Here is a 22,719-nt window from a genome sequence, read left to right on the forward strand (position 1 = left end):
CCATATCAAGAATACAAGGTTATCTGAAGCTAAGGAGTTGACAGCTTGCCTAGAACTTTCTGGCGCTTAACCCGCGGCAGTGGTAAAGATGAGCTTGATTCAACGAACCCATGAAATGGACCAAGAGAAGGAAGTTCCAGGGCACTTCCTTCCCCATAGGTCATCCATCCACATGTCAGAACACGCTGTCGGCAACCAATCAAGTTGGCCGACGCTACTGGCGGGTAGACATCCGTACCTATCCGTAGCTGCCTTTGTCGCTGCAGGGCGCGGATCATGGGTGTCCCCGGGCCTGCCCGTGCTAACTTATACAGGGGATCAATGGTGCCGCGCTTCCCTGGATTAAATCAAAACCTGTGACAAGCCAAGCAAGCAGCAAGCAACAAGCAGGTGCGTGCGTGCAGCTTGCTTGACATGCAACTTCCCTACTCGCACGAAATGAAATGAGAGGAAAGACGAAAACGAAATAACCAAGGCACTGGCTCAGCCTCATTCTTTCCTTTTCACGATCCATATTGTCTCACTCATTTATAGGTACCTTATACTGCATCGGTGACGCATGCCCGTCATACACACCTTAACTTCCCACCTTACAAGAACAGCGAAAAGACCATCCACTACACAACTTGCCTACTCCATAACAGCCTGAACAATCTGCATATGTTTCTGTCCTTACAACCTAAATAAACAGGAGAAAGAATCCCGGAGTACATTTCCCACTCACAATCGAACTGGGTCTATTTCTTTGCATCCAGTCTAACCAATGAATCCAATCTTCAAGGCTGTTAACTGGTGTGAGGATGATGATCAGCAACAGAAGAATGACCAGTCGTCGTGAGTATAAGCTCAATGCTTCTCTCGTTCAACACGACTAACCCGAAGATCAGATCGCTTGATGTTCTCGGACAAGATAAAGTCACTCGATGGATGAGAGATGGTATACAGTACGGGTACCCCATTACTTTCGCCAGTCTCTGCTTTACCAGTTCATATACTGACAATATCTTAGGGTTCTTTATTGCGACCGTCTGCCTGATATCTCTAGTGTAGCTCGTCCAATCGACAAATGTGGTAGCTACATGGATATGCTTCAGTTGTGGACTTCAGACTTGGATTCCAGCACGAATACAAGAGAAACTTCCTCAGAATCCCAAGTCGACCGCACCGTGTCACTCGAAGAACAACACGCCAAGGATGTTGAATGTGAAACGGCATTCTACGACTCACTGGCTAAGGCTGGAGGGCGGCCCTGGTATTCGAGGACGCTTATTGCCCATGTTGCAAGAAACCCGGGCAATTATGATGAGCTTCTTCAATATTGGAAGAAGGACCCCGCCGGGTCAGAGAAGGGACAATGGATGGTGTTTGAACGACAACTGGAAAGGTGGAACCTGTTCTGCAGGTATCAAAGGAGAGCGAGGAGAAACTCGGATACTTTCAAGGAATATTCAGCCCGATGCAACAGGCGACTCTCTAACCAATTGTCGTCTGCAGCACTGGATATGAAGCAGGATCTGAATGATCAAGACTCTCTGTCACAATGGCTTGAGTACCTGTGCTTTGAGCTATCTGAGTGTAAAAGGTACTCGTGGTATAAGCGGTATCACCAAAATTACGAAAACGCCTGGCAAATACTTGTCGATTCCAAGGTCTTACACTCACATGAAAGTCGAAGTCAGGTAGAGACTATCGAATATGCATCCTTACACAACGACGAGAGGACGATTTTGAGACAAGCTGTCGAAGCGGCCAGCTCGGAGGTTTTGTTGGCGGAAAGAGACTCACTGAACCCGTCACTGAGAGGACCTTTGGCTCAACGTAAGCTATTCGAAGCCCAGGCTAACCTCGACTCGGCAATTGAGGCATTCGATCGGCTGCAGCATCGAATAGATGCGATCAAAAAGTACTGCGAGACTACATCGACATATAGAGAAGCAAGGCAGGGGGCTCATCGCCATCAAATCCTTTTGCGATGGGTGCAGCAACAAATACCTTTGGTCGAGAAAGAGCTGGGACTGTCGTGCTCAATACAGTGTCTAATGCTGGATGGCGATATGCTCACGGAAACCGAGAGCGACGAGAGCGATGACCAGGGTGACAGCATTGACTCTTCCTGTACTTCGTCGGTATGTGAGCCTGGTGGATTACAGCGAAGCGAGAGCAAGAAACGGTGCCGCCTTGAGAGCATCTCGGGTGAAGCCACACAAAGCAATAACAACAACAACAACGCCCGTCCAAAACGCTCAAGACATAGTGTCGACTCTGACTCTAGAGCAATCCGGCTATGAGAAAAATACGTTATGATATCTGTTTATACATTGAAAAGAAATTATTTGTCATTTATGGGGTTATCTGTTAGCGATATCTATGTAGGAGTTGAGGGCTGCTTGGCTTGGATGTACGTGGCATGGTGGATATCAGTTACAGCAGGGGAAAAGGCCGAGGCCAAGTATAGAAAGATCAATTGGTGTCACAGAAAATTGTATATCACTGATGATACCGTCAAAGTCATGATGGCATTTCTGACTATTTTGTAGGGATCGACATAAGAAGTTACATGCAATTTAAGACATCAGATACGTAGGTACGCATCCATGCTTCATCTTAACCCTAACCCATGGGCGTAATAAAGCGTCCACTCTACAACTGTGTTCCCACTTAGCTACCTAGGTACCTAGGTACAGGTTAAAAAATAATTCGAGCAAATTCGAGCACTTGAAACATCTGACAGAAAAGTTAACCCATTCCTCCACCCAAGTATAGCATGCTTATTCTCGTCGGCAGCTGCCCCTCCGTAAAGTAAGATCTCTTTGTGCGTATTATTTTCTACTCCACATAAAGCGCAACCTTGACGCACCTCCCCCCACGACCCCTGGCACTTCAATCTGAGAGAAACAGCCTTTGACGCCATCCCATCCATCTATGGATCGCCAATAGCTACTGAACATACAGACCTGTTCAGGTAGCTTACCCCCCCTTGCGTCCACCTGGCTTCTTTTGCCTCATCACTTCTGATTCTTGCATTTTCATTAACACAATTAATCAACTTTTTTGGATTGCTTCAAATGGCCTGAAACGTTTTGTCGTGAGATGGGCAATCCTCCCCCCCTTCGTCGGGGCTCTTCCACAGGCCATCTTCCACAACCGCTTGCGTCCGTGACTTCGAACTCGACCAAATCTCCCCCGCCGCAATCCACGACCACGACGACAGCTTCTCCAGATATCCATGTTCCTCCTGTGCACCCGTCTCTCCTTCAGCCTCGCGTAGCCGTGGTTCTCAATGTTCCTACACCATGGCATCCTTGGCTCTTTGCCCTACGGCTGTTGTCCATCCTGCCGGCACTGTGGTGGGGATTGCCTTCTGCAGTTCAGTTGCTCTTGCGTGTCCTGCCGGGACCAGAAATAGTCGTTGTGGTTCCGTCGACGGCGGGAGGATCCGTGGCTATGAGCGTTGAGCAAGATGCGCGGTACGCTCTGACTGAGACTGGGCTTGCAACGATATGGGTGCGTGTGGGACATGTCCTAGACATGACAGGACAAATACACCAAAGAAAAGAGCTATGCTGATATGTTGGACTAGTGTTTTGCTTCAGGATATCTATCGTTCTTCTTTACAGACTGCCTAATGTCCAGATGGTATGGTTGGCTTCCTGTGCATGTCCAGGCTAGACAGGTCTCGTGATGAACATCATATTAACTATGCACAGGCTCATCAACTACACTCCGCAGGCGACAATGGTCCGGCTTCTCACGACCAACATATGTAACGCATATCTCACCCAAATTGTTCTCTCGATCGCAGGTGGTTTTGAAGATCCTCGTCTCTTCCTACCGGGCTGGATTGGTATAGCAACTGTACGCCCTCCCTTCCCCCGCACACGCGACACAAACGGCTTTCACCGCAATTACCGGACGGGTTTACTGACAAACTACGCCGCAGACTCTCACCGTGATGTACCACATCACTCACCAAAAGATCAACATCCGCAAGGAGACGTCTACATCCATCAACGTCTTTTCCATAGCCAGTTTCTTTAGTATGGTAACTCTGCTGGCGCATATGCACCAGTTCACGCCTGAATACCCTCAGATGCCAATAGTAACAAATGGTCGGCGCGCCTGGGACGAGGCATCGCGTGTCGTCGCCCAGGTCAGAGGTAGCGTTGAGCAACATAACGACTTGTAGCATCACGTCTGCTCAGGCTCTTGTGCGGCCAACAACACTTGTTTGCAAGTCGGTATGGCGAATGAGCGAACGTTTTCTATATTGCCCTTTTCAACTGTTAAATGCCGGCTTCAATGATTTACCCCATCATTATTATCTGACCGTGTTTGGAAGGGGGGCAGCTTTGTATACCTATCTACTGCGATTCGGGGTTCATGAAAGAGCAGTTGGAGTTTCGGTCAGCATAACCCAGTTGTCCCGCCTGTACATGTGGGACCTGACGTCAGGTCAAATACAACATAAATTTCAGGGTTGCCAGGTGGGTTGAAGAAAAACCGAGACTTATCTAAGGGTTTCATAAAGATTAGGATAGTCTATCCTAAGCTTTATACCTAAGTATGTCTAAGTCATTTTGTCAATAGGCTTCTGTATCTTGGTTATTTTTCGGACCGCCTGGTTGCATACAATAAAATTCACATCAACTGGAGCAATTTCGATTTCGGAATCGACGTTCTATTTGCCTGAAACTACTGCGGGGCTTGCCCATGTAGACATATCTGACTAACGAGTGACTGACAAGCCATGTTTGTTCAACAGATGCTTTGCCCGTAGCCTCGTCCTTGTGCACGTGAGCGAGGTAGATGTCGAAAACCCTTTCTCTACCTGCTGCAGAACGTACAGCATAAAATAAATACTCTTCCAAAAAGCCACCGGGAGTATAAGCTCACCCTGTGTGGATGCCCGTCGTCCTAGAGTAATCGGAGCCGAGCCTCGGTGTGTCTGTTGCGAAAGCAAGAGGACACGTCCGGAAAAGGCACAAGCCGAGGAGGCCATGCATCCCTGTCCCTCTACGTCAAGACGCCCGGGAACGGCGACTGACAGGACGACGGGGCATGCAGAGCTTTAGAAACCGTGGACCTTAATGGTCTTGGCATCTAGCTCCAGGCCTTCCTTCTTGTCAACAAGAAATTCCTGAACATCTTTGCGCTGATCACCCTGGAGCTGGATCACCTCTCCCATCTCGGAGTCGTTGACAATGGTGCCATTGCAGGCTGAGTCGTGTTAGCTTGACGAATGAGGAGCCGACAATTATGTCACTTACCAAACTTCTTCTTGATGACCTTAAGAATCTTCTTCTGGTCAAACTTCTTGGGGAGACCCTGAACAGTGGTCAAAGTCTTACGTCCATTACGCTCTAAGGGCCTGTTAGTAATGTGCGCAAGTATGACGATTCAAAACCAGATGCGACGTGGATTCACATTATTACCCAGCAATTCTAGAGGAAATTGCGGTGTAATGTTTCGACGCGACATCGGCTGGGGTGGCGGGTATGTAACTTACGCTGAATGCGTATATGGATGTAATTCTGCGTCTGCTTGGTTTCTCCGGTGTCCTCGTCGGCTTCGGCGAAGGGGTCTATTAAGCCAGGCGTTAGTTGTCATGTTTGTGAAGCTCGATCGTGGTGTTGGTAGATGTGGAAGTTCGGTGGGGATTTGGCATGTGGCTTGGCAACAACAAATGCAGGTACAAGATGATAAGGCGCGGCGATTCCAAATCCAGGAGTCGAAGCGATTCGCGCAAGCAAGAGGCCCCGAGGAGAAAGGGGAATGAATCTAGCAGGTGACAGCACAGGGACTTACCGTAGGTCTTGAGATTTTCGATGGACATAAACTCGGAGGTACTGGGGTGACCTTGGGAAATGGGTTTTGTGAAAGGGTTGAGGATGTGTTCAGCGACCGCTTGCTAGAATAGCGCCTCGCTGTATGGGTATCGAAAGTACTGGTGTGCGTACGAGGGTTGAAGACGAGCGATGGATATGTCTTGCGACGATTTGCGAAGTGCAAAGTCTTTGAGAGTTGCGGGTATTTGTGTTGGTGACGTTGTAGGGAGAAGAAAGAGGCGGGAGTTTGGTAGAAGGGGGAGGGGCAAAGATGAGTAAGTCCTTTAGGCTTTGCTTTGGTGGGAGCCCTGCACGGGGGGGAAGCACGGTGAGAGCTGTTCTTGCCTGAGAACTTAGGCACACAGCCTTATGGTTTCGGCGGGCATCCACTACACTCTATGAATGGAGCATGGAATAAATACGTTTATCGCAGCAATGACTCAAAAACATCACTGACTTTCAATCATATTAGACAAAATCTTCAACAAAGTTGGTCGTTCCCTTTTTCTATTGGCTCGCTATAGAATATTTTCGAAACATCCAATGTAGACTCACTCGCTCACTCTTCTGAGCGATGACCATTGTACATTGTACATTGCACATTGCAGGTACGTATCAGCGCCTCGCGCAACAATGTTTACTGTTGGCCAAGTTACATCAATGTGTGATCCAATACAAGGCCGTTACAGCCACCAATGACTCTTCTGTTTCGGTGAGGCCGTTGAAATCGGCAAATGTCTTACCCTCAACTTATGTATACATGGTATTCTGATGAAGTATTTCTGCTAGACTCAATACTCTGCCGGGTACAATGCCACAGACATCATACAAACGAACGGCTAGAAGTGTGCCGCCTTTGCATACCATCCAAACCTTAGATACAGAGTACAGTGAACCTCGTATCATATCGTGACATTTGGTACGTTTGGCCTGTGCAGTCCATGCCAACTGAATACTGCGGCGCAAAGGTGACGCCTATAATAAGTACCCTAGGTAGGTAGCCTAGGTAGCAAGTCATCGGGCTGGCTGCATGTCACCCGGTCTGTCCCTTCTGACGCGCAGGGCCATGTTCGGGGCCACGGGAAGAGTCAGGGTCCAGCATCGTGACACTATGTTAGAATGACTCTTCCCCCCCCCCCCCCAATTAGAACATGCGATTCTCTAAGGGTCAGAAAGGTGCTTATCACAACTATGCCACCTTTTTCCCTTCACTTCCTGATATCTGTACCGGTATCAGGTATTTGCTCGGCTACCTGACGTAAATACAACCACAACTCCATTTTAATGATGCAATAACCAGCAACAGCAACAAGTTTGCGTCAAAGAAGAGATCATGGTCCCTTCAAGATCATGTCTTTAGCGAGGAATGATAGGGACCGAGGTGAAGGAAAGAGCTCTCTGGCTGTGTATAGATATCCATCGCTAGACTACTAGGTAGGTATCTATCTGTCACAGTACGGCGACAGGACAGGATAGGGTAGGTCCATTGCCGGTAGTAGTAATCTAACCATGCCTTAGGTAGTTTTCTCCATTTGATCAATTTATACTTAGTACCTACCTACCCAGGTAGTTACTGACACCGCGAACCGCTAATGTCAGTTCTTATTCGGATTTTGGGCAGAGAATAGTTAGGCAGCCTTTCACCCCAATCCCTAGTATGGCTGAATGTCAGATACAGGGACTGGACCAGGGGCGAGCCCTAGTTCCCGGAGCCACTTTAACTTCCCCAGATCTTGGAGCGGATTATCCAAGGCGTAGACTAGACTATTCATGATTCGTTATAACTCATCGGTGTTTTGTTCAGTCCCTAGACCCTGAAACAAAAGGTAACACGGTACTCCCTGGAGTCGAACTTGAGCCTCAGTGTATCGGAAGAATTAGCCCCAAAAGCATAAGGAGACAAAATAATTTGGTCACTTTATGTCAGCGTAGACCAGCAGTTAGGCTACTTCATTATAGTAGCCTAAGCCTTAGAGGACAATTCTTCTCCAGCTGTTACCCACCTCCACTGTTTAGGGCTTCATCTGCCTTGATGGAAGGGTATGCCAACTAGCCTCGTTTCAAGAAGGACTCGATACAATTTTGCCTCACACGCGCGGTGCTTGACAACTATTCTCTCTATCCTTAGTCACTTTGACTCCAAGTCAGACTCAACTTCACCGAAACGGTGGCTGTAACCGCAAAGGTCGACACGCATACTGCGGCGCTGTATGCCTCTGCAGAAACGACAATATCTTACCACTTTTTCCTTATATAGGCCAACATTCTGACCTGCATTTTCGGCCATATCGGTAACTCTTCCGCTCACGATTCTGACCTGAGAATGGAAAATCGGAAGAAGGCTCCATTCGAGCCCGAGGAGTATCCTCAAGGATCACCGCCCTTGCTTCATGAACGCTGTGGCGAAGCAAGCTGGATACCCATGTGCCGTCACACATGCACATTTGAGACTCAAGATTTCGATAAGATTATGCTTAATCTTGTCGAGAACCCGAACCTCAACTCCAAGTGGCTATTCCGTGCAGACGTTCTCCACGATGAGCGTATTCAGCCTCCTGTTCCTGCAGATATCAGTGACACAAAAGACTCCCCTCACACTCAAGAATTCAAGGGTTTCAGCCGTCAAAGGACAATAGTGCGTCGGCTTATACCACGGAACACACTTCGGGACGCCCCATTAGATCAAACATGCTCATTCTATCACTCTTCTCAAGACAAGGAGGATATGGACTCCATTGAAGAAGCCGGTCCGATGCGGTCTCTCGTCGTGTACATACCTCATGCTTCTTCTGTAGCAGAGATGCCATTCTACCACCCCAAGGTCCAAGGGATTAGTCAACTCCACGAGTGGGATCCGGCAACAAAGACTGGCACGATATCTATTCATTTCCTTCTCTTCAACGCCGAAGCAAGCACGGAAGAGGTCGACCAAGTCAAACTCGGTAGAATCGCTTACCACCTACTTCAAACCATCCACAAGCATGGGCACAGCACAGCCGCAGGCTATGTCAAGAGGGTTAACCACGATGTGGTTGTCCCTAGGGAACGGTTTCAAGATAAGTACTCTGAACTTAAAAACAAATATGCCAGGTCTCTAGTCCTGTCCTGGCTTGAGACCACTGATCCTACAAAACATGTGTTTGAGGATTTAGGCATAGCTGCCTTTCTCATAGAGCTGTGGCAGGATATGTACCGAGGCATGGACTTCCCTGGCTTTGTGGACATCGGTTGCGGAAACGGTCTGCTCGTTCATATTCTGAGGCTTGAAGGGTATGATGGTTGGGGGTTTGATGCCCGCGAACGCAAGTCATGGTCTCAGTACAACTCGACATTCTCAGGCTCACCTTCCGGAAAGTCTCTCCAAAAGCTACTCCTGCTCCCCAGCATAATTCCTGCGGAAGCACCCAGTGGTGATACAAAAACGATCGACCCCGAAGACATCCATGATGGCCTCTTTCCCCGAGGCACCTTCATCATTTCCAACCATGCCGATGAACTCACGCCATGGACACCCATACTTGCCGCTATATCTCAGTGCCCCTTCATTATGATCCCGTGCTGCAGCCACAACCTTACAGGCGAGCGATGGAGAGCCCCTCCGCCGCGGGACAAGTCCAAATCAAAGAGTATGTTTGCATCGTTGGTCGATTGGGTCACACAAATCGCGGGGGACTGTGGATGGGAAGTTGAGACAGAAATGTTGAGGATTCCGAGCACCAGGAATACGGGTTTGGTCGGCCGCAGAAACACAAGAGACATTCAAGAGATCGACATGCGTGTGGTATTGCAAAAGTACGGAGGAGTTCAGGGTTATTACAGCAATGTTGCCAAACTTGTCAAATCATCACCCCGAGGCCACTAACCTGCGTCGTCCAATACCATACATCCACCCATACATGCATGTATGCACTGCACATAAGAGAGTGGCAGACAGGTTATCAGTGGCTGAGAAATCCCTCCTTTGGGTACGAACACAGATCATACAAAGACTGCCCAAAAGGCCGTTTCATCAATACTACTACACTTTATGGCTCTCGTCATACACCTTGGCCGTATTGGTTCGGAAATGTAACGGTCCGTTTGGTGAGGGTACTGCAGCCGAATGGATCATTTTGAACCAGGTTCTCTCACCCTAGACAAAGCCTGCAAAGCTAAGAAGGATGCTTCACGCACGCAATGCGGCAAGCAATCAAAAGAGCGAGCTGAGCATGCGTCCTTTACAGTTTTCATTATTTTGGAATATTGCAGACACATCACACATGCCTATTTATGCACAACGGCCAAGTGCAGCTCACCCGTTGCTGATCAGCATCCATGAATCATATACAGTAGCAAGGGTGTAGGAGCAAACATGTCCAGACCCCGGTCGCCGTGGACGAGCAAATCACAACAATCGGACTCTCCCTCCACTATGTCGGTCTCCAACGTCAACGTTGGAATCGTACTCTGCAAGCATCCATTTCCAGTACGGATACGCCAATGCACTCATTCTAAGCGAGGGCAGTGAGACATCTGGCCTACGGCACCAGGGTCCGGGCTGCCGCGGGGTGGAATAAGCAAACAATAAAACTACTGCAATGCAATGCAATGCTTATCGAGGGAGCCCTTCAAGTCAGATGCACAGTATCGGACTATTATACCGACTGGGCTCACCCCAGGAGCCTTGCTTTGCGTACTACCCATGTACATACGTACGGGCACTGCACTGTAGAAACAAACCACAGCTGCTGCTTCAGGTGAGCAACTCGGCGTTCGCATGTGCTTTCACTTGGATAATTAATAGACTGTCAGTCAATCACACATGATGCATAAAAGGCGCTATTCCCGTGCGCACCCTCTCAGCGCCTGTATTACGAATCCTGTCTTTCTCAGCCTATCTCCGCCACCCATTATTAACGTTGAGCTCTGCGTTTTCTGAGGCTTACCCATTGTTCCACAGTGTCCCCCAACCATGGCACAGGAACCACGCTACGAAGTATATCGCTTCGACGACCAAATCAAGTCTTTACAAGAGAAAGCCATTGTTGAGGTTCTTACTTCGACACCAGCGGAGAAGCGATCGAGACTAGGTTCATATGGCTTGGACAAGTTATGCGAGGAATTAAGCGAGGAAGTCATACGGGGCATGGTATGTATCGAGCTTCACGTACTGTATCCATCGAGTGTCGGCTAACCAGATATTGTAGAATGGACCTCTCGCCAGATGGGCCAGCGGCTGTGGTCTAATCATCAGTGATCTTCATAGACCCAGTTTCCGATCCGAAGCTTTTAGACTGCAGAAGGGAAGCGCACTCTGGCCAGGGCAGAATTCCACTGCACTTCTCGTTCCTTTGAGCAACGGAAATGCGAAGATAGATTTGCTTCCACGAGGAAGTAACAGCCGGGTCTCTCACGATTGGGATCCGCGGACCCTCATCCACTTGAACGAAATGGGATTTGAATTTCGGGGGAATGGGAGTGTTCGATTCATCTATATCCTCTTCCAGACAGCGCCATGTCCAGAATATCACGTCTGGTGAATCATCGTTCGTCAGGTATCGAATACGCTCTTACAAGCTGAAGAAAAGCCGTCCTCCACTCCATCTCTACTACCTCCAAAGCATGGTAGCTTGAGCTATCGCCAAAACTAATCACGGGCATCGGTCTGATACTCAGACGACCACCTCAAGTATCGCCATCGTCCCGTTCATCGAATTCCATGACATCGGTCATATCAACACTGCTATACCCACAAACCCAATCGGCCTTCTCAGGGCACAGGATGCGACAGATAACTTGGTACCTGGGAGTGCGTCAGCTCCAAGATCGAAGTCCATGAGGTTGCGAACAGACTTTATCTTATGATCTAAGAGGTCCCAAACAAGCGTGGGGATTTCCAGGCACTCGGACTGCAGGGGAGTTGTTGGTCGGTATGTTGATGGGATGTGGCTTTTAATGAAAGAGAAGCAGGCTGAGTCGCAACGCTGGAATAGTTGCAAACAGCTTTGTGCTAGAAGAAGAAGAAGTCTTAGGGATGGGGTCTTCCCAGAATGAACATCAGGATTTTCTCAAACGTACCATGCAAAGGAATCTCGCTAGCACGACAGCCTACTACTCTTGTATACTCCTTCAATAATTGGATCCCTATGATGACCCCTTCTCTGACGCTGTCTAATACGATTTCTGTTAACTCACTGTCTGCCACACCGCAATGTCTTGCACAAGACTCTAAGCCCCTTAGCACTATTTTGCGCGGGCAGCCCTTCACCAACGCAACCTGGCATGTTGCTACAAAGATTATGGAGAAGAAAGAAGCAAGAGGGGGGTTATTGCAGATCTGGGTGAGATACTGCGAACACTCGTCGAAGAGACGAGACCAGTCAAGACGACCTTCTAACCCCTGGCATAACGAAGGTAACTTGAGCTGATGGCACAGAGAACGTATGTCCCTATTGCAAGAGATATGTCGAGACCAGTCTGCGTCGCTTCGAGGAACCTGGGCCAGGAAGCGAAGAGCATATGGATACCACGGGGCATCTGCAGCTCTACTAAGAATTTTCTCTTGTTCAGAGTAGACGGTTTTGATGCTTTTCTGGTCGTCTGGACCGGTGTCTGAGGCGGCTCGGGACGGACAAGTTCCAGGGTCAAGGATCAGGGCCGGGGTCGAGCTAGGTGCATTGGCAGCGTAGGATTCTTGGGGAGATTTGGAAACCATGTTATGGTCCGGCTGAGGGCCTCTGACGTTGAATCGAGGCTGATCCTCTGCCATGGCAATGGAACCTATGAGGACACTGTGTTGTGTCGAGCTAGGAGATTTTCAGCTAAGCCAGGTAAATACCGAGGGCAGAGTTTCTAAGAAGAGTGCAGTTACCTGAGAGGAGGATATTGAGATGGATACGACAGAAGTGACTAACAAAAAGCATGTTAATAACTGGCGAGTGTGTGTTTGAAGATGAATGGCTCTTGGTCGGCGCGATTGGTTTATTAATGAAGTGGTGACGATGACAATGGCCTCAGGACAACAGATCAAGGGTGTATGTATCTTGTCCTGGAACTCGTTCGGTCAATAAGATCAACTTTAGTTGCAGATGTCAAGTAAACGGTGCAGCCCTACGGATACACTCTTCTTTTGTTAAACCTCAGCCCCAAACTTCCACCGCTTAAGGCTAGAAAACCGCTCTACTTGCAGATCATTGGTCTTAGGAGCATCGGGAGACTCGATATCTAATCTTAACTACCTACCTCAGTAGGCTGCAAGAACAAACAGCCTAAAATTTGTCCTGAGCTGCCCGGCATAAAGCGACCTGAATATTCCGTCCCGCATACATGGCGCCAACTTCCCACAGTACACCGAGATCTCCCCATTATTGCAGCAGATGAAGGGTAGCTTTACTCCGAGTGTCGAGTACAGTACTTGAGCGTTTGTTTATGGCGCCGCCACGTTTGTCTTGTCTTGTCTCATCACATCAGTATATGCACGAGTCTCTAACATGCGATGGTAGGATCAGATCGGCCGCGAAGAAGAAAAAGAGGAAGAAGCAAATATGTCATCACTCCACTTGTCACTACCTTCAGATGGCCAGACAGATGGCGTTGCGGAAGGCTATCGTCTATCCAGGGGTCTCCTTTACGATATGCACTCTTGCTTTTCCCCCCTCCTATATCGATCGGCTCGGTTCAAAGTCCCGATAGCGGATAATTTCTGTCTGTTCGCGAAACGAGCGATTACTGATATAAACCCTTCGCGGTTCACCCTTGCACCTAGTTGCGGATATTTACAGACGGCACATGATTACAAAGCCTAAGAGTGTCCGTAAGAGTCTGGATGTCTGGCGGGTGTCGTCTGGGATAAGCAGGCTAAAGCATAGTACCCTTGCTCGCTTGAATGCAGAAGAGAGACCAGAAGCAACTATCCGTATATGCTGTTGTAACCAAACCGCTAGGTGCCAACGCAGACGTTAATTAACAGTTATGAACTGATGCGGCAGACTCCGCAGGCGCAGTGGGTGTGAAGTTATGTCTCTCGATCGGGCTGCGGCACAGCAAAGTTCTCGGATGTACAGTTCCTAGGCATCTCAAGTCGGAGAAAAGGATCGAGAACTTAAGTGGGCTATATCTTATCTCGTGTGAATAAGAATAAACAAGCATGAGTTAGACCACGCCCTCGATGGGTCTCTTTAACATAGATCTGGCAGCCGACCCTCATTTGGCTCGATCCCGAAGCAACTTCGCTTACGATCTAGATCCTTGAACGCAAGATCAGTGGAGATAGTAATGGAAGGGTGTCGAGGGAATAATGTCATTATCGTGTCATTTAAGCTTGACCCTTGTATCTTGTCTGTACGGGACTGACATCTCAGGACTGAGTATCGTAAATGGTGTTCATCTGCGTTGTCGAATTTCCTAGCTTGGCTAGCCTCTGCGAGCTTGACTTGGGTCTTGGGGCCTCAAATCAAGAGTAGATCTTAGTGCATCGTTGGTGCCGTGAGACGGAAACAACATGCGATTTGATTGTCTCAGGATTATGCCGTGGCCACACAAATTTGGCCGGAGCCTGCCAAGACGTGTACATTGCAGGTTGCGGTAGGTCTGACAAGGGTCCCCTGTTGCTGAGGTTTGCCTTGATATATCGATTAGTATAGCCAGTACAGTACAGTCCTGGGGTTCAGATAACATACTATAGTACGTGCCATCTCGGAGTGATATCCGTCCGCAATTATTAGTGTCGTTGGCGCTCTTGATTCCCCAGACCGGGGAGACGGAACACAGCATAGAGGCGCTTCGGGGCCATCTGCATGGTGAAAGCAAAAGGGAAAATAAGGTGATGATCACAATGAACGTGCTTCCTCGGGTAAGACAGATCTAGTCCCGCTGCGTTACGAGGTTCCTGCAGCCAGCAGAAACATCACATATGTACTTGTCACTCGTTCATCTCCAACTGTGTAAAGTCTCGATCACTGGAACTTTCATCTTGAATATGATCTGACTCCTCAAAAGGCCATTGTTTGATCTACCCTTAATGCCGGGCTCTAAAAGTACAAATGGGCGTTGCAGGTCGAGCTGTTTGTCTCACACTAATGCAGGCGGACACAGATAGATCACGGATTTTGCACGGTCACTCTACCGAACCCATGCAAGGAAGACTGTCACTGTTTGTACAGCATGATAACAGATGTCGTTGCTTCTGTATATTGTGACCGTTGAAGAAAAAAGAACAAATACCCTGCTTCGCTATGCCTAGCAAGACAGACAAGAACAAAAGAAGTAAGGGCAAAGATCTTGTTCTGAAAAGTAATCGGTTCACGCCCCTTCCGAAGTCACAGGTATTCCGATCCTCCACGGTCCATACACTATCTCCATCGTTCCCAGTCCCAGTCTGTCTCTGCCGAGACAGGAACTCCGGGGTCTGTATTCCGATCGCATGTTTCGATAACATACTGGTATGCCATAGCCGAACAGGACATCTAGGGTATTGTAAGTATTGGCGACAAAAGTAGAGCGCCTGCCTGAATCATGACATCTTACCCTAAGCGCAGTCTTATCAAAGCTCATAAGGTACAGAAGGCGAGATCCATATCGTAAGAGAACAACCTAAGTCTGCTTGTTTCTTTCCTTGCAAGACTCGGTGCCTCCATCCTGGGCACCGTCGTCCTCATCAGCAGTCTCCTCGACGAGAGTGCCCTTCTTCTTGGCGGTCGCTTCCTTTTCAGCCTCGGCACGGGCGGTGGCCTGCTCACGATGAGCCCGAGAGCTCTCTCGCTTATTCTTAGCCATCATACCGACTCGAGTGAGGGTGTCGATGGTCTTCTGGTCAGTGAGACCAAGGGTCATGCGACGGAGATCTTCGCGGGTCTCCTCGCTCAGGGGCTGAGAGTCACTGTTCTTGTGGTTGTTATGATTATCAGACATTCTTAATAGCGAGTGACGAAAAGTACTAGACTGTAGTGATGGTACTTCTGCTTTTGCAAAGATCGATTGATTCTCGCAGAGTTGTCGGCAACCAGCGAGGAAGGAAATGTCAGTTGTTACAGATCTTGGAAGAAAAGGGACTCGTAGAGAAGGAACAACGAAGGAACTCGGATGCTTCATTGGCAATCTCTGCCATTAACGCAGCATTTCTCGACAATGGAAAGAACAATTAAAACAAAGATCATTTGAAAACGAGGGGTTCTTTGCATGAGTGGGCAGAAAATGAATGTTCGTTTGCTTTGCAGACGATAACAGACAGGGCTGCGCGGCGATTGAGCGGCCAAATGAGCACATCATGAGGAGCTCGCAGTTAAACAATAGAGCACAAACGTGGTTCGCTATTTGTAAGAGCACAAAGCTAAGAGCTCAGTTGTTTGAAGGTTGAGAGCGTGCGACTTCGGAGAACCCGACCTTTCACATCTGAAGGAGTCAGGAATACATACAACAAAATCATCATGGCAACCCGATGTGATGTCTGGATGCCCAGTTTACGTTTTATTAATAGCTATCCTGGTATATGCCAATATCTTCTGTGTTAGACATGAGGATAATCGTGCAACACGCCTTTTTCGACTAGGTAATGGGCTATATGACAAGGCTTATATTTTGCGGCACTTGGAGCGCACTGGCATCTGTCCGCCTTGGATATCTAGACGATTCTGAAGGAATGTAACAGTAAATGCATTTCTTACCAATAAACATCATCTGCTGTCTTGTATATCGATCGATACGAGATCACGCCAGCCTAAGACACAGTTATGTCATAAAATGATGAAATTAACTATCTATGCCATGTATTCTCAATCTGAAATTCCCATCGTGAAACTCCAGACATCATTGTTGACCAGACTCTATAGTCGTTTGTGTGTTCATGCCTCATCTCGATATAAATCCAACGGTAAAAAAACAAAACTCGCAAACTGCTTCCTGTCCCTGCAGGAAGACAGCAACATGCTTGGATTTACAAAATGCATACGTTTAATGTCCAGCAGTTGAGATTTACTGACTGGCGATATGGGGAATCTGGGTAAGTGCAAAGCGTAAGGGTCGTGATTAAATTCCAAATGCAAATGCAGGGAGACGATGATCGTCTTGCGTGATGAAAATCCAGAATCTCCGTAGTAGACAGGCGGCAATTATTCTTCGGGCTTTGTCGCGGTTGCTTCATCTCGACCCCCCGTCGAGTTAATCTTCTCCAGCGGCTTGTCGTCATTCTTTGGAACCTCTTCGGAGGGCTCTTCGCATATCGAGCTCTGGTCGGCCCAACTGACAGTTCTCTTTCTTCTCTTCGGAGTGGTGACATTCTCTTCGATTTTATCTTGAGCAATCGCGTCCTTGTCCACAGCGTTGACACTCATACGAGGAAACTCGGCAGACTCTCGAGTCGGTGTCATTGGTGGCCGGCTTACGGAGTATTTGGATGCTTGCACGCGTAACGAGCTGCTTCGCATGCGGCTGATCCGGGACGTGTCGCCCCTGTTCATATCAGCATCCCACTGTGCAAAATCCTTTGAACTCCATGAAGCACGATGGGTGCGACCACTCCGAGGCAGACTATTGACCGAGTGCCGGGAGCTAGCACTATTTGTCCGGCGCGGTCGGTTCAGTGGATGCGCTGGATGAGACGGGACTTGGGATCTCGTGCCCTCCAATGTTGGGAACGCGTTGTTTTGGGTGTTACGCCTCACATTGCTCACGCTGAAGATGGATTTCGACAGTTCTTCAAGTTCGTCCACGTCGTCCTCTTTGGGCTTCGAGGTGCCCGCTCTATCCTCCATGTGTTCGAAGTACCGGACACGAAGATCATCAATTTTCTCGGGGAAATTCTCACGGTTCCGGGACAAGGACATCCACGTGGATACCATGCCGAGCACAATAAGAACCAAGATAGCCGCCGCAAGAAAACATTGGACCACAAGAATTATCATGCCAATAGCTGTCGCTGCAACGCGGCTCAAATTCAGAGTTCGCAAGAAGGCGATGGAAAGGCCAGTGGTAACAATCTTGGAGATTGAAAGTAACCAGATGGCCGATGTTGTGTTACGGGAACCCTCGAAGGGCTTGAGTTTGATGATGATGGTTAGAGAAATGATCTCAAATATAAAGAGACCATAGACTTGGGCCAAGGGGCTCGCACGGCCTCCACCGATAAAACATGCGCGCACAAATTGGTAAGCCAGGTACACTGTGAAAAACCACCATCGCGAGAGTCGATATCGAGCCGAAAGCCACCCAAAACGCTTGATGTAAGGCTCATCTTGGTGAACTTTGGGTCGCTCGGGGTCTTTGTCAACAAACCTGATACGTCGGATTGGCAAGCTGGCAAACAGGCGTGGCTTCTGTGCTTGTTCCTCCTCGCCTATAGAACTCTCAAGAGTCGTCGCAACAAATGGGATCTTTTTCAGAATCTTGCCTTGCTCAAAGCGCAGAGTGTCAGACACAACCTCATATTTGCCTTCACGCAATCTTGTCGAGCAAGCATAGGCTGTAAAACCGGCGAACCCCATAAACATAACAAAGATGACGGCGGCGATTGCAGTTGGTCCCGGAGGCCCATTGATCGAGAATTGGAACAGCGTAAGGGTTGTCATGACGAAGAACGCTATGAAGAGAGTTCGCAACAAGCCTGCTACCAGATATCCAAGCCAGTGCGAGCGGAAGTAGTCGAAGCCATCTGACTTGGTCAATTTGCACTTGGCGCATAACTCAAGTGCGAGCTTGGCAAACGTTATGAAAAGGGCGATGGCTAGCAAGACGACAAGAAGCCAAATAAGACCAATAATGAACGCATCATTCCGAGGGATCCCAAGTACAGATAAAACTCCCGGAAAGCCAGAGTAGTCGCCTGGTAGTGGCATTCCTGGATTCCGAGGTCCTCCGGCCCAACTATAGTCATATGGATTGCTAGAGTTGAAATCAGCCCGGCGAACGAGAGAGTGTAGAATGTCATCTTGCTGAACAATAGCGCGACTCTGTAGGTTTCTGCCGAAGATTTGTTGGGCCAGACCACCTCCATTGTTGATAGGAATCGAACCTGCAGAGCCAACCTGGCTCGCATTGCCTGAAACGCCTGCGAAGGGACTGATAGCCTCGATCATATCGTCGGTCGCGAACATGCCAGCGGTCCAGGCAAAATTGCTCCACCAGGCCGGAAGTAAAGCAGGCCAGTTGACAGACAGCGCCCCTGAGAAAAAGATCGACTGGAAAGTCTCAAAAATGATCAAGATTGAGAACGAATGGGCATAATGCATTCTCATGTGCTGGATTTGCACGCCGTAGATAGCAGTTGCAAACGAGGCCAGGACTGCAAACACGGTGAAAACTCCTAGGATCGTTCCGACGATCTCTGGCTGTGAGAAAGTCCTGCCGTTGCTCATGGTGGCCTGGAAACATCCAATTTCGGTTTGTGTCGAGTTGGCAAAAATCCGCAGGCGGGAGAATCCTTCCAAGTCAGGAACGTTCAAAGCGATTGACGGAATGCCAGCGATATCATCAGCCGAAATCGAAGTAGTGATATATGCGTTGATAAGCTCTCCGGCCTCAAGCGGACAGAGACTTGTGATGTTAGCCGCGCATGGATCGTAAGTCTTATTGAAACGCTCCTCCCCATAGACCTCGATAGAGAGATGCACTGGAATCTGGTCAGAAGAGGCGGAAAGGCAGGATAGATTTCATAACTCACTCATGACATTTTCACGACGGATATTGGAGCTTCCGTATAGATGAAATGATACAGTGAGGTTGTCGGAGTAATAAGCTGTGTCAAAGCCAGTTACATTGAACAAACTTCCATCATTTAAGCAGTCGTCGAAGTCGCCAGTGTAGAGCGAAGGGGTCCTGCTAACGTCTAGACGGTCGTGGAATACACCATCGTCGCCCGTCCCATTTATGAAGATCTTATCCTGGCCGAATACAGTTGGGATAACACCCAGAGCCGCAAAGAAGCAAAAGGATGCTGCTGAGGGCCGTTGAACCGCGAACATTTTGACGATCGATAAATGATGGTAAGGGGTCGGAAAAGGCGGAATGCGGGCGAACCCGCCTGGGCGGATTCTACGATACAAATATCGCTATCGGAAGTCGTTCGCTATTTGGAGAATGAATGGGAGCGTATAGTGAGGTTGAGGAGTCCGACGGTGGAAAATCGGTCGATTCGGACATGAAGCTTGGGAAATGCAGGTCTCAGAATTGATGTTCGCGGTGGGTATTTTCGTTCGCAAGCCGCTATCCTAGCGGTCAGAAGTCGTCGCAAAGTGTAAACCAGTCGTTACGAATAGTCGAACATCGGAAGGTTTGCCAGAGAAGAGGAGACAGGAGACGTCGAGTAACGGGAGATTAAAGCTTGGTGTTCTTTGTGCGAATGCAAGATTTCTCGTGTTTGTTTGACGTAGCCCAAGACACAATAGTGGCGCGGCTAAAGATCGACGGGAATTTAAGGTTGGCGCTGCAGGGGCTCTAATTAGGGGAAGGAGAGTCGACCCGACGGTTGTGAACTCGCCGAAGATTAATAAAATCTGAGAAACACGATATGGCTCATTCAACTCAATTTGGTAGAATCGGTATCTTCAAGACACCCGAGCTATGATGACGACAAGAACCTAATAGTACAAGTTGCGAAAACAAGGAAGGTTGGGAATAAGGTCTTGGAGAAGCCAACCACATTTTCTGGCCAAGCTTCTAAAATTTGGAGAGGAAAGCGTCGCAAGCTACTAACCTGGGTACTCTGTACAAAGGTAAGTACTAACCTAATCCAGATTGCACCTTCCCAATTATCTACCTATCTTTCAAGGTGACTTGCGCGCAATTAAATTGACTATCTCACGCAGATGCTTCTCGTTTCGCTTACAGAATACTCCGGTCAGTGAATTAAATGAAGCTCACGCGACAGAGTCCTTTTTTCCCCCAAGTCATATGTAGTTTGAATAATGCAACACGACTCGAGCATCTTTCCTCGGGGAGTTGGCTTGTATCGATTGGCCAGCAGCGCTTCTTCAAAGCCAAAATTTAAGAGGCGGGGAATTATCCTTTCCACGTGTCGAGCTTCCAACGATTGCGGCATCTTTTTCAAACTTGGCAGTAGGAGGGGAGATCTATGATTGGGTACAGTTGGGGAAGACGAGCTTATCAACTGACAACGGCGGCCACACATTCGTTACGAATTCATCACTCTATGTATCCGCTACGTACGTTGCACGGCCGATGAAAACTATGTGTATACCTACTAGGTAGGGAGCATTACTCTTGTTGAGACAATCGCGTGAGACTTGGTGGGTTATGGTGCACATCTTGCAGACCTTCCATCATCAACCATTTGCCACAATTAGAGAGCAGTTGGGTTCGAATCATGCATCCATGCTATGACTATGGCTCTTCCCTGTAGGCATTACTATATTTGGGTTCTATATTCGTAGAAGCGCTTCTTTTTCCGGGAGCTGTAGGCGCTAATTATCCTCTGCTGCCAACCACCACTTTTTACAAAGCGGCTAGCCCGACCGGCAGATACTCCTGATCGACCCTGCAGCAAGCGACGAGCTGGTTGGATTGCGGTATAAGTTAAACAACGAAAACGTTTCTTCCAGACTGTTAGTAGCAAAGGCAGCCCCGTAGTGATGATTCTTGGCTTCCTCATACAAGCTGGATACAAATGGGGCCTGATGAAAGACTGGGACTTGGCAATACCTACTACCTAACTACTAACTAGATGGCGACTGAAAGCCACAAAATGAGCATCTAATTGGAGGCTGACAAAGCTTGCACCGCCCTTTTTCTCGTATTTCAAAACACTGAGGCCTCGTAGATTGTTGTCTCAAAGTTGGCATTGAACCGACCTAAGAATGGATGTTCAAGAAGACAACCTTCACCCATCAGCATATTCATAACGAACTGTGCCGTTGTGTTCAAAGTTGACCTTATCCTCATGAAGCTGTTGCGTCTCCTATCAGTATATAGATGAGAAACACTCTCACTAAACTGAAGTCGAGGAAGAATACGGCCGTTAGAGGATAACTATGCCGACAACGGTCAAGTATTGGACAATACTTGCCCATATTTTGTGCTAAACCTGATCGCCAGGGGAGTTACCAACAATAGGCACTCTGCCTCTGCTACGAAACCCAATGGTGCAGCGCAGATGGTTGGATGCTGACCAACCATCGAATCCTTGTCTTTACAGGTGAACGACTTGGTCTGAAGAGAATTCAATGGGGGGAGTCTCCAAATATCGAGAAGTTCTGCTTCTGCATGACTTTGTCGATCGGTCGAGCTAACTATAAAGAAATTGTCGCATTAACGTCAGAGGATTGCGCGATTACTAAGAAAAGAACCTTCATCTATCATGACTGAGGGGGAACAAGAACCGCGCTTCTTTTTTTTTTTCTCTCCTTGCCTCCGCCCACCTTTTGTCGGGCGATCGCCCGACAACCGCATTGACTCGGGAAACCTCACGCCCCAGTCGGCGGGACTATCCCAGCAACCACTTTTTGAGATGCGAGGCTGCGGAGGAAGAGGGCCGGGTTCAAGAAAAATGGTGATTTTAAGGATTGACATGAGATAGAAAGCTCGTTGAAGTGTTGAGATAAGCTACAGGCATCATGATAAGCCAAGGGGGTACTCAGATCAGCTTCCTAGCATAACAATATGCCAATATTGGAAAGGACACAGCTGTCGCTCATTCTCAGAAAACGGATGGTGGGTATGAATGGATAAAAACGTGGGTTATATGTGGATGAATGGGTGGTTGTGCCATGGAACATGTCCGCAGGATCTCTTGTTCGCATTCTTACCCTTGCGATGAAGATGGATACCGAGATGCAGACTTACGATAGATTGGGGGGTTAAAGAGGGCCTCTACTGCAGCTGCAGCGGTTGAAGATTTCACTGCAACCTAGGTGCCCAAGTATGGCACTGCAGTATTACAGTATTTCCAAGCCTTGAGGTACCAGGAACT

The 22,719-nt window shown here is 48.4% G+C and overlaps 8 protein-coding genes across 8 annotated transcripts; 4 read left to right on the top strand and 4 right to left on the bottom strand.

The window, feature by feature from the left end:
- Positions 1-605: 605 nt before the first annotated feature.
- B0J16DRAFT_129292 (uncharacterized protein) lies at positions 606-2,611 on the top strand. The gene is made up of 3 exons (XM_046121736.1): positions 606-834; positions 888-944; positions 1,010-2,611. The coding sequence occupies exons 1-3, from the start codon at positions 764-766 to the stop codon at positions 2,286-2,288; spliced, it is 1,407 nt and encodes a 468-aa protein (XP_045982974.1). The 5' UTR covers positions 606-763; the 3' UTR covers positions 2,289-2,611.
- A 283-nt stretch (positions 2,612-2,894) lies between these two features.
- On the top strand, positions 2,895-4,661 carry B0J16DRAFT_341409 (N-glycosylation protein-domain-containing protein). The gene is made up of 4 exons (XM_046127815.1): positions 2,895-3,504; positions 3,581-3,636; positions 3,708-3,855; positions 3,941-4,661. Exons 1-4 carry the CDS (start codon positions 3,091-3,093, stop codon positions 4,184-4,186), a joined length of 864 nt encoding a protein of 287 aa, XP_045982975.1. The 5' UTR covers positions 2,895-3,090; the 3' UTR covers positions 4,187-4,661.
- Positions 4,662-6,295, bottom strand: B0J16DRAFT_341414 (translation initiation factor SUI1). Its single transcript, XM_046127816.1, has 4 exons — positions 5,806-6,295; positions 5,507-5,581; positions 5,268-5,360; positions 4,662-5,217 (listed from the first exon to the last, which is right to left on the bottom strand). Exons 1-4 carry the CDS (start codon positions 5,831-5,833, stop codon positions 5,069-5,071), a joined length of 345 nt encoding a protein of 114 aa, XP_045982976.1. The 5' UTR covers positions 5,834-6,295; the 3' UTR covers positions 4,662-5,068.
- A 1,853-nt stretch (positions 6,296-8,148) lies between these two features.
- On the top strand, positions 8,149-9,687 carry B0J16DRAFT_320128 (uracil-O(2)--methyltransferase; the record flags this gene model as incomplete). Its single annotated transcript, XM_046125549.1, has 1 exon — positions 8,149-9,687. The coding sequence occupies one exon, from the start codon at positions 8,149-8,151 to the stop codon at positions 9,685-9,687; it is 1,539 nt and encodes a 512-aa protein (XP_045982977.1).
- A 758-nt stretch (positions 9,688-10,445) lies between these two features.
- B0J16DRAFT_129470 (uncharacterized protein) lies at positions 10,446-11,588 on the top strand. Its single transcript, XM_046121738.1, has 3 exons — positions 10,446-10,561; positions 10,617-10,953; positions 11,012-11,588. Exons 2-3 carry the CDS (start codon positions 10,777-10,779, stop codon positions 11,342-11,344), a joined length of 510 nt encoding a protein of 169 aa, XP_045982978.1. The 5' UTR covers positions 10,446-10,561; positions 10,617-10,776; the 3' UTR covers positions 11,345-11,588.
- Positions 11,564-12,779, bottom strand: B0J16DRAFT_129449 (uncharacterized protein). Its single transcript, XM_046121737.1, has 3 exons — positions 12,676-12,779; positions 11,658-12,625; positions 11,564-11,607 (listed from the first exon to the last, which is right to left on the bottom strand). The coding sequence occupies exon 2, from the start codon at positions 12,571-12,573 to the stop codon at positions 11,833-11,835; it is 741 nt and encodes a 246-aa protein (XP_045982979.1). The 5' UTR covers positions 12,574-12,625; positions 12,676-12,779; the 3' UTR covers positions 11,564-11,607; positions 11,658-11,832.
- A 2,616-nt stretch (positions 12,780-15,395) lies between these two features.
- Positions 15,396-15,713, bottom strand: B0J16DRAFT_320130 (uncharacterized protein; the record flags this gene model as incomplete). Its single annotated transcript, XM_046125550.1, has 1 exon — positions 15,396-15,713. The coding sequence occupies one exon, from the start codon at positions 15,711-15,713 to the stop codon at positions 15,396-15,398; it is 318 nt and encodes a 105-aa protein (XP_045982980.1).
- Positions 15,714-16,909: 1,196 nt separating this feature from the next.
- Positions 16,910-19,756, bottom strand: B0J16DRAFT_320131 (uncharacterized protein; the record flags this gene model as incomplete). Its single annotated transcript, XM_046125551.1, has 2 exons — positions 16,910-19,404; positions 19,456-19,756. 2 exons carry the CDS (start codon positions 19,754-19,756, stop codon positions 16,910-16,912), a joined length of 2,796 nt encoding a protein of 931 aa, XP_045982981.1.
- Positions 19,757-22,719: the final 2,963 nt, after the last annotated feature.

Source organism: Fusarium flagelliforme, assembly GCF_020744385.1.
Source record: "Fusarium flagelliforme strain FIESC 12 MPI-CAGE-AA-0113 chromosome Unknown B0J16scaffold_4, whole genome shotgun sequence".
NCBI lineage: Eukaryota > Fungi > Ascomycota > Sordariomycetes > Hypocreales > Nectriaceae > Fusarium > Fusarium flagelliforme.

Bases quoted from the DNA above. Each gene is read 5' to 3' on its own strand.
- B0J16DRAFT_129449 (XM_046121737.1), bottom strand. From the start codon at position 12,573: ATGGCAGAGGATCAGCCTCGATTCAACGTCAGAGGCCCTCAGCCGGAC.
- B0J16DRAFT_129292 (XM_046121736.1), top strand. From the start codon at position 764: ATGAATCCAATCTTCAAGGCTGTTAACTGGTGTGAGGATGATGATCAG. The intron at 835-887 runs GTGAGTATAAGC...CCCGAAGATCAG, and splicing joins CAGAAGAATGACCAGTCGTC to ATCGCTTGATGTTCTCGGAC. The intron at 945-1,009 runs GTACGGGTACCC...ACAATATCTTAG, and splicing joins TGGATGAGAGATGGTATACA to GGTTCTTTATTGCGACCGTC.
- B0J16DRAFT_341409 (XM_046127815.1), top strand. From the start codon at position 3,091: ATGGGCAATCCTCCCCCCCTTCGTCGGGGCTCTTCCACAGGCCATCTT. The intron at 3,505-3,580 runs GTGCGTGTGGGA...ATGTTGGACTAG, and splicing joins CTGGGCTTGCAACGATATGG to TGTTTTGCTTCAGGATATCT. The intron at 3,856-3,940 runs GTACGCCCTCCC...ACTACGCCGCAG, and splicing joins GCTGGATTGGTATAGCAACT to ACTCTCACCGTGATGTACCA.
- B0J16DRAFT_341414 (XM_046127816.1), bottom strand. From the start codon at position 5,833: ATGTCCATCGAAAATCTCAAGACCTACG. The intron at 5,582-5,805 runs GTAAGTCCCTGT...CTGGCTTAATAG, and splicing joins CGAAAATCTCAAGACCTACG to ACCCCTTCGCCGAAGCCGAC. The intron at 5,361-5,506 runs GTAAGTTACATA...ACAGGCCCTTAG, and splicing joins CATCCATATACGCATTCAGC to AGCGTAATGGACGTAAGACT.
- B0J16DRAFT_129470 (XM_046121738.1), top strand. From the start codon at position 10,777: ATGGCACAGGAACCACGCTACGAAGTATATCGCTTCGACGACCAAATC. The intron at 10,954-11,011 runs GTATGTATCGAG...CAGATATTGTAG, and splicing joins AGGAAGTCATACGGGGCATG to AATGGACCTCTCGCCAGATG.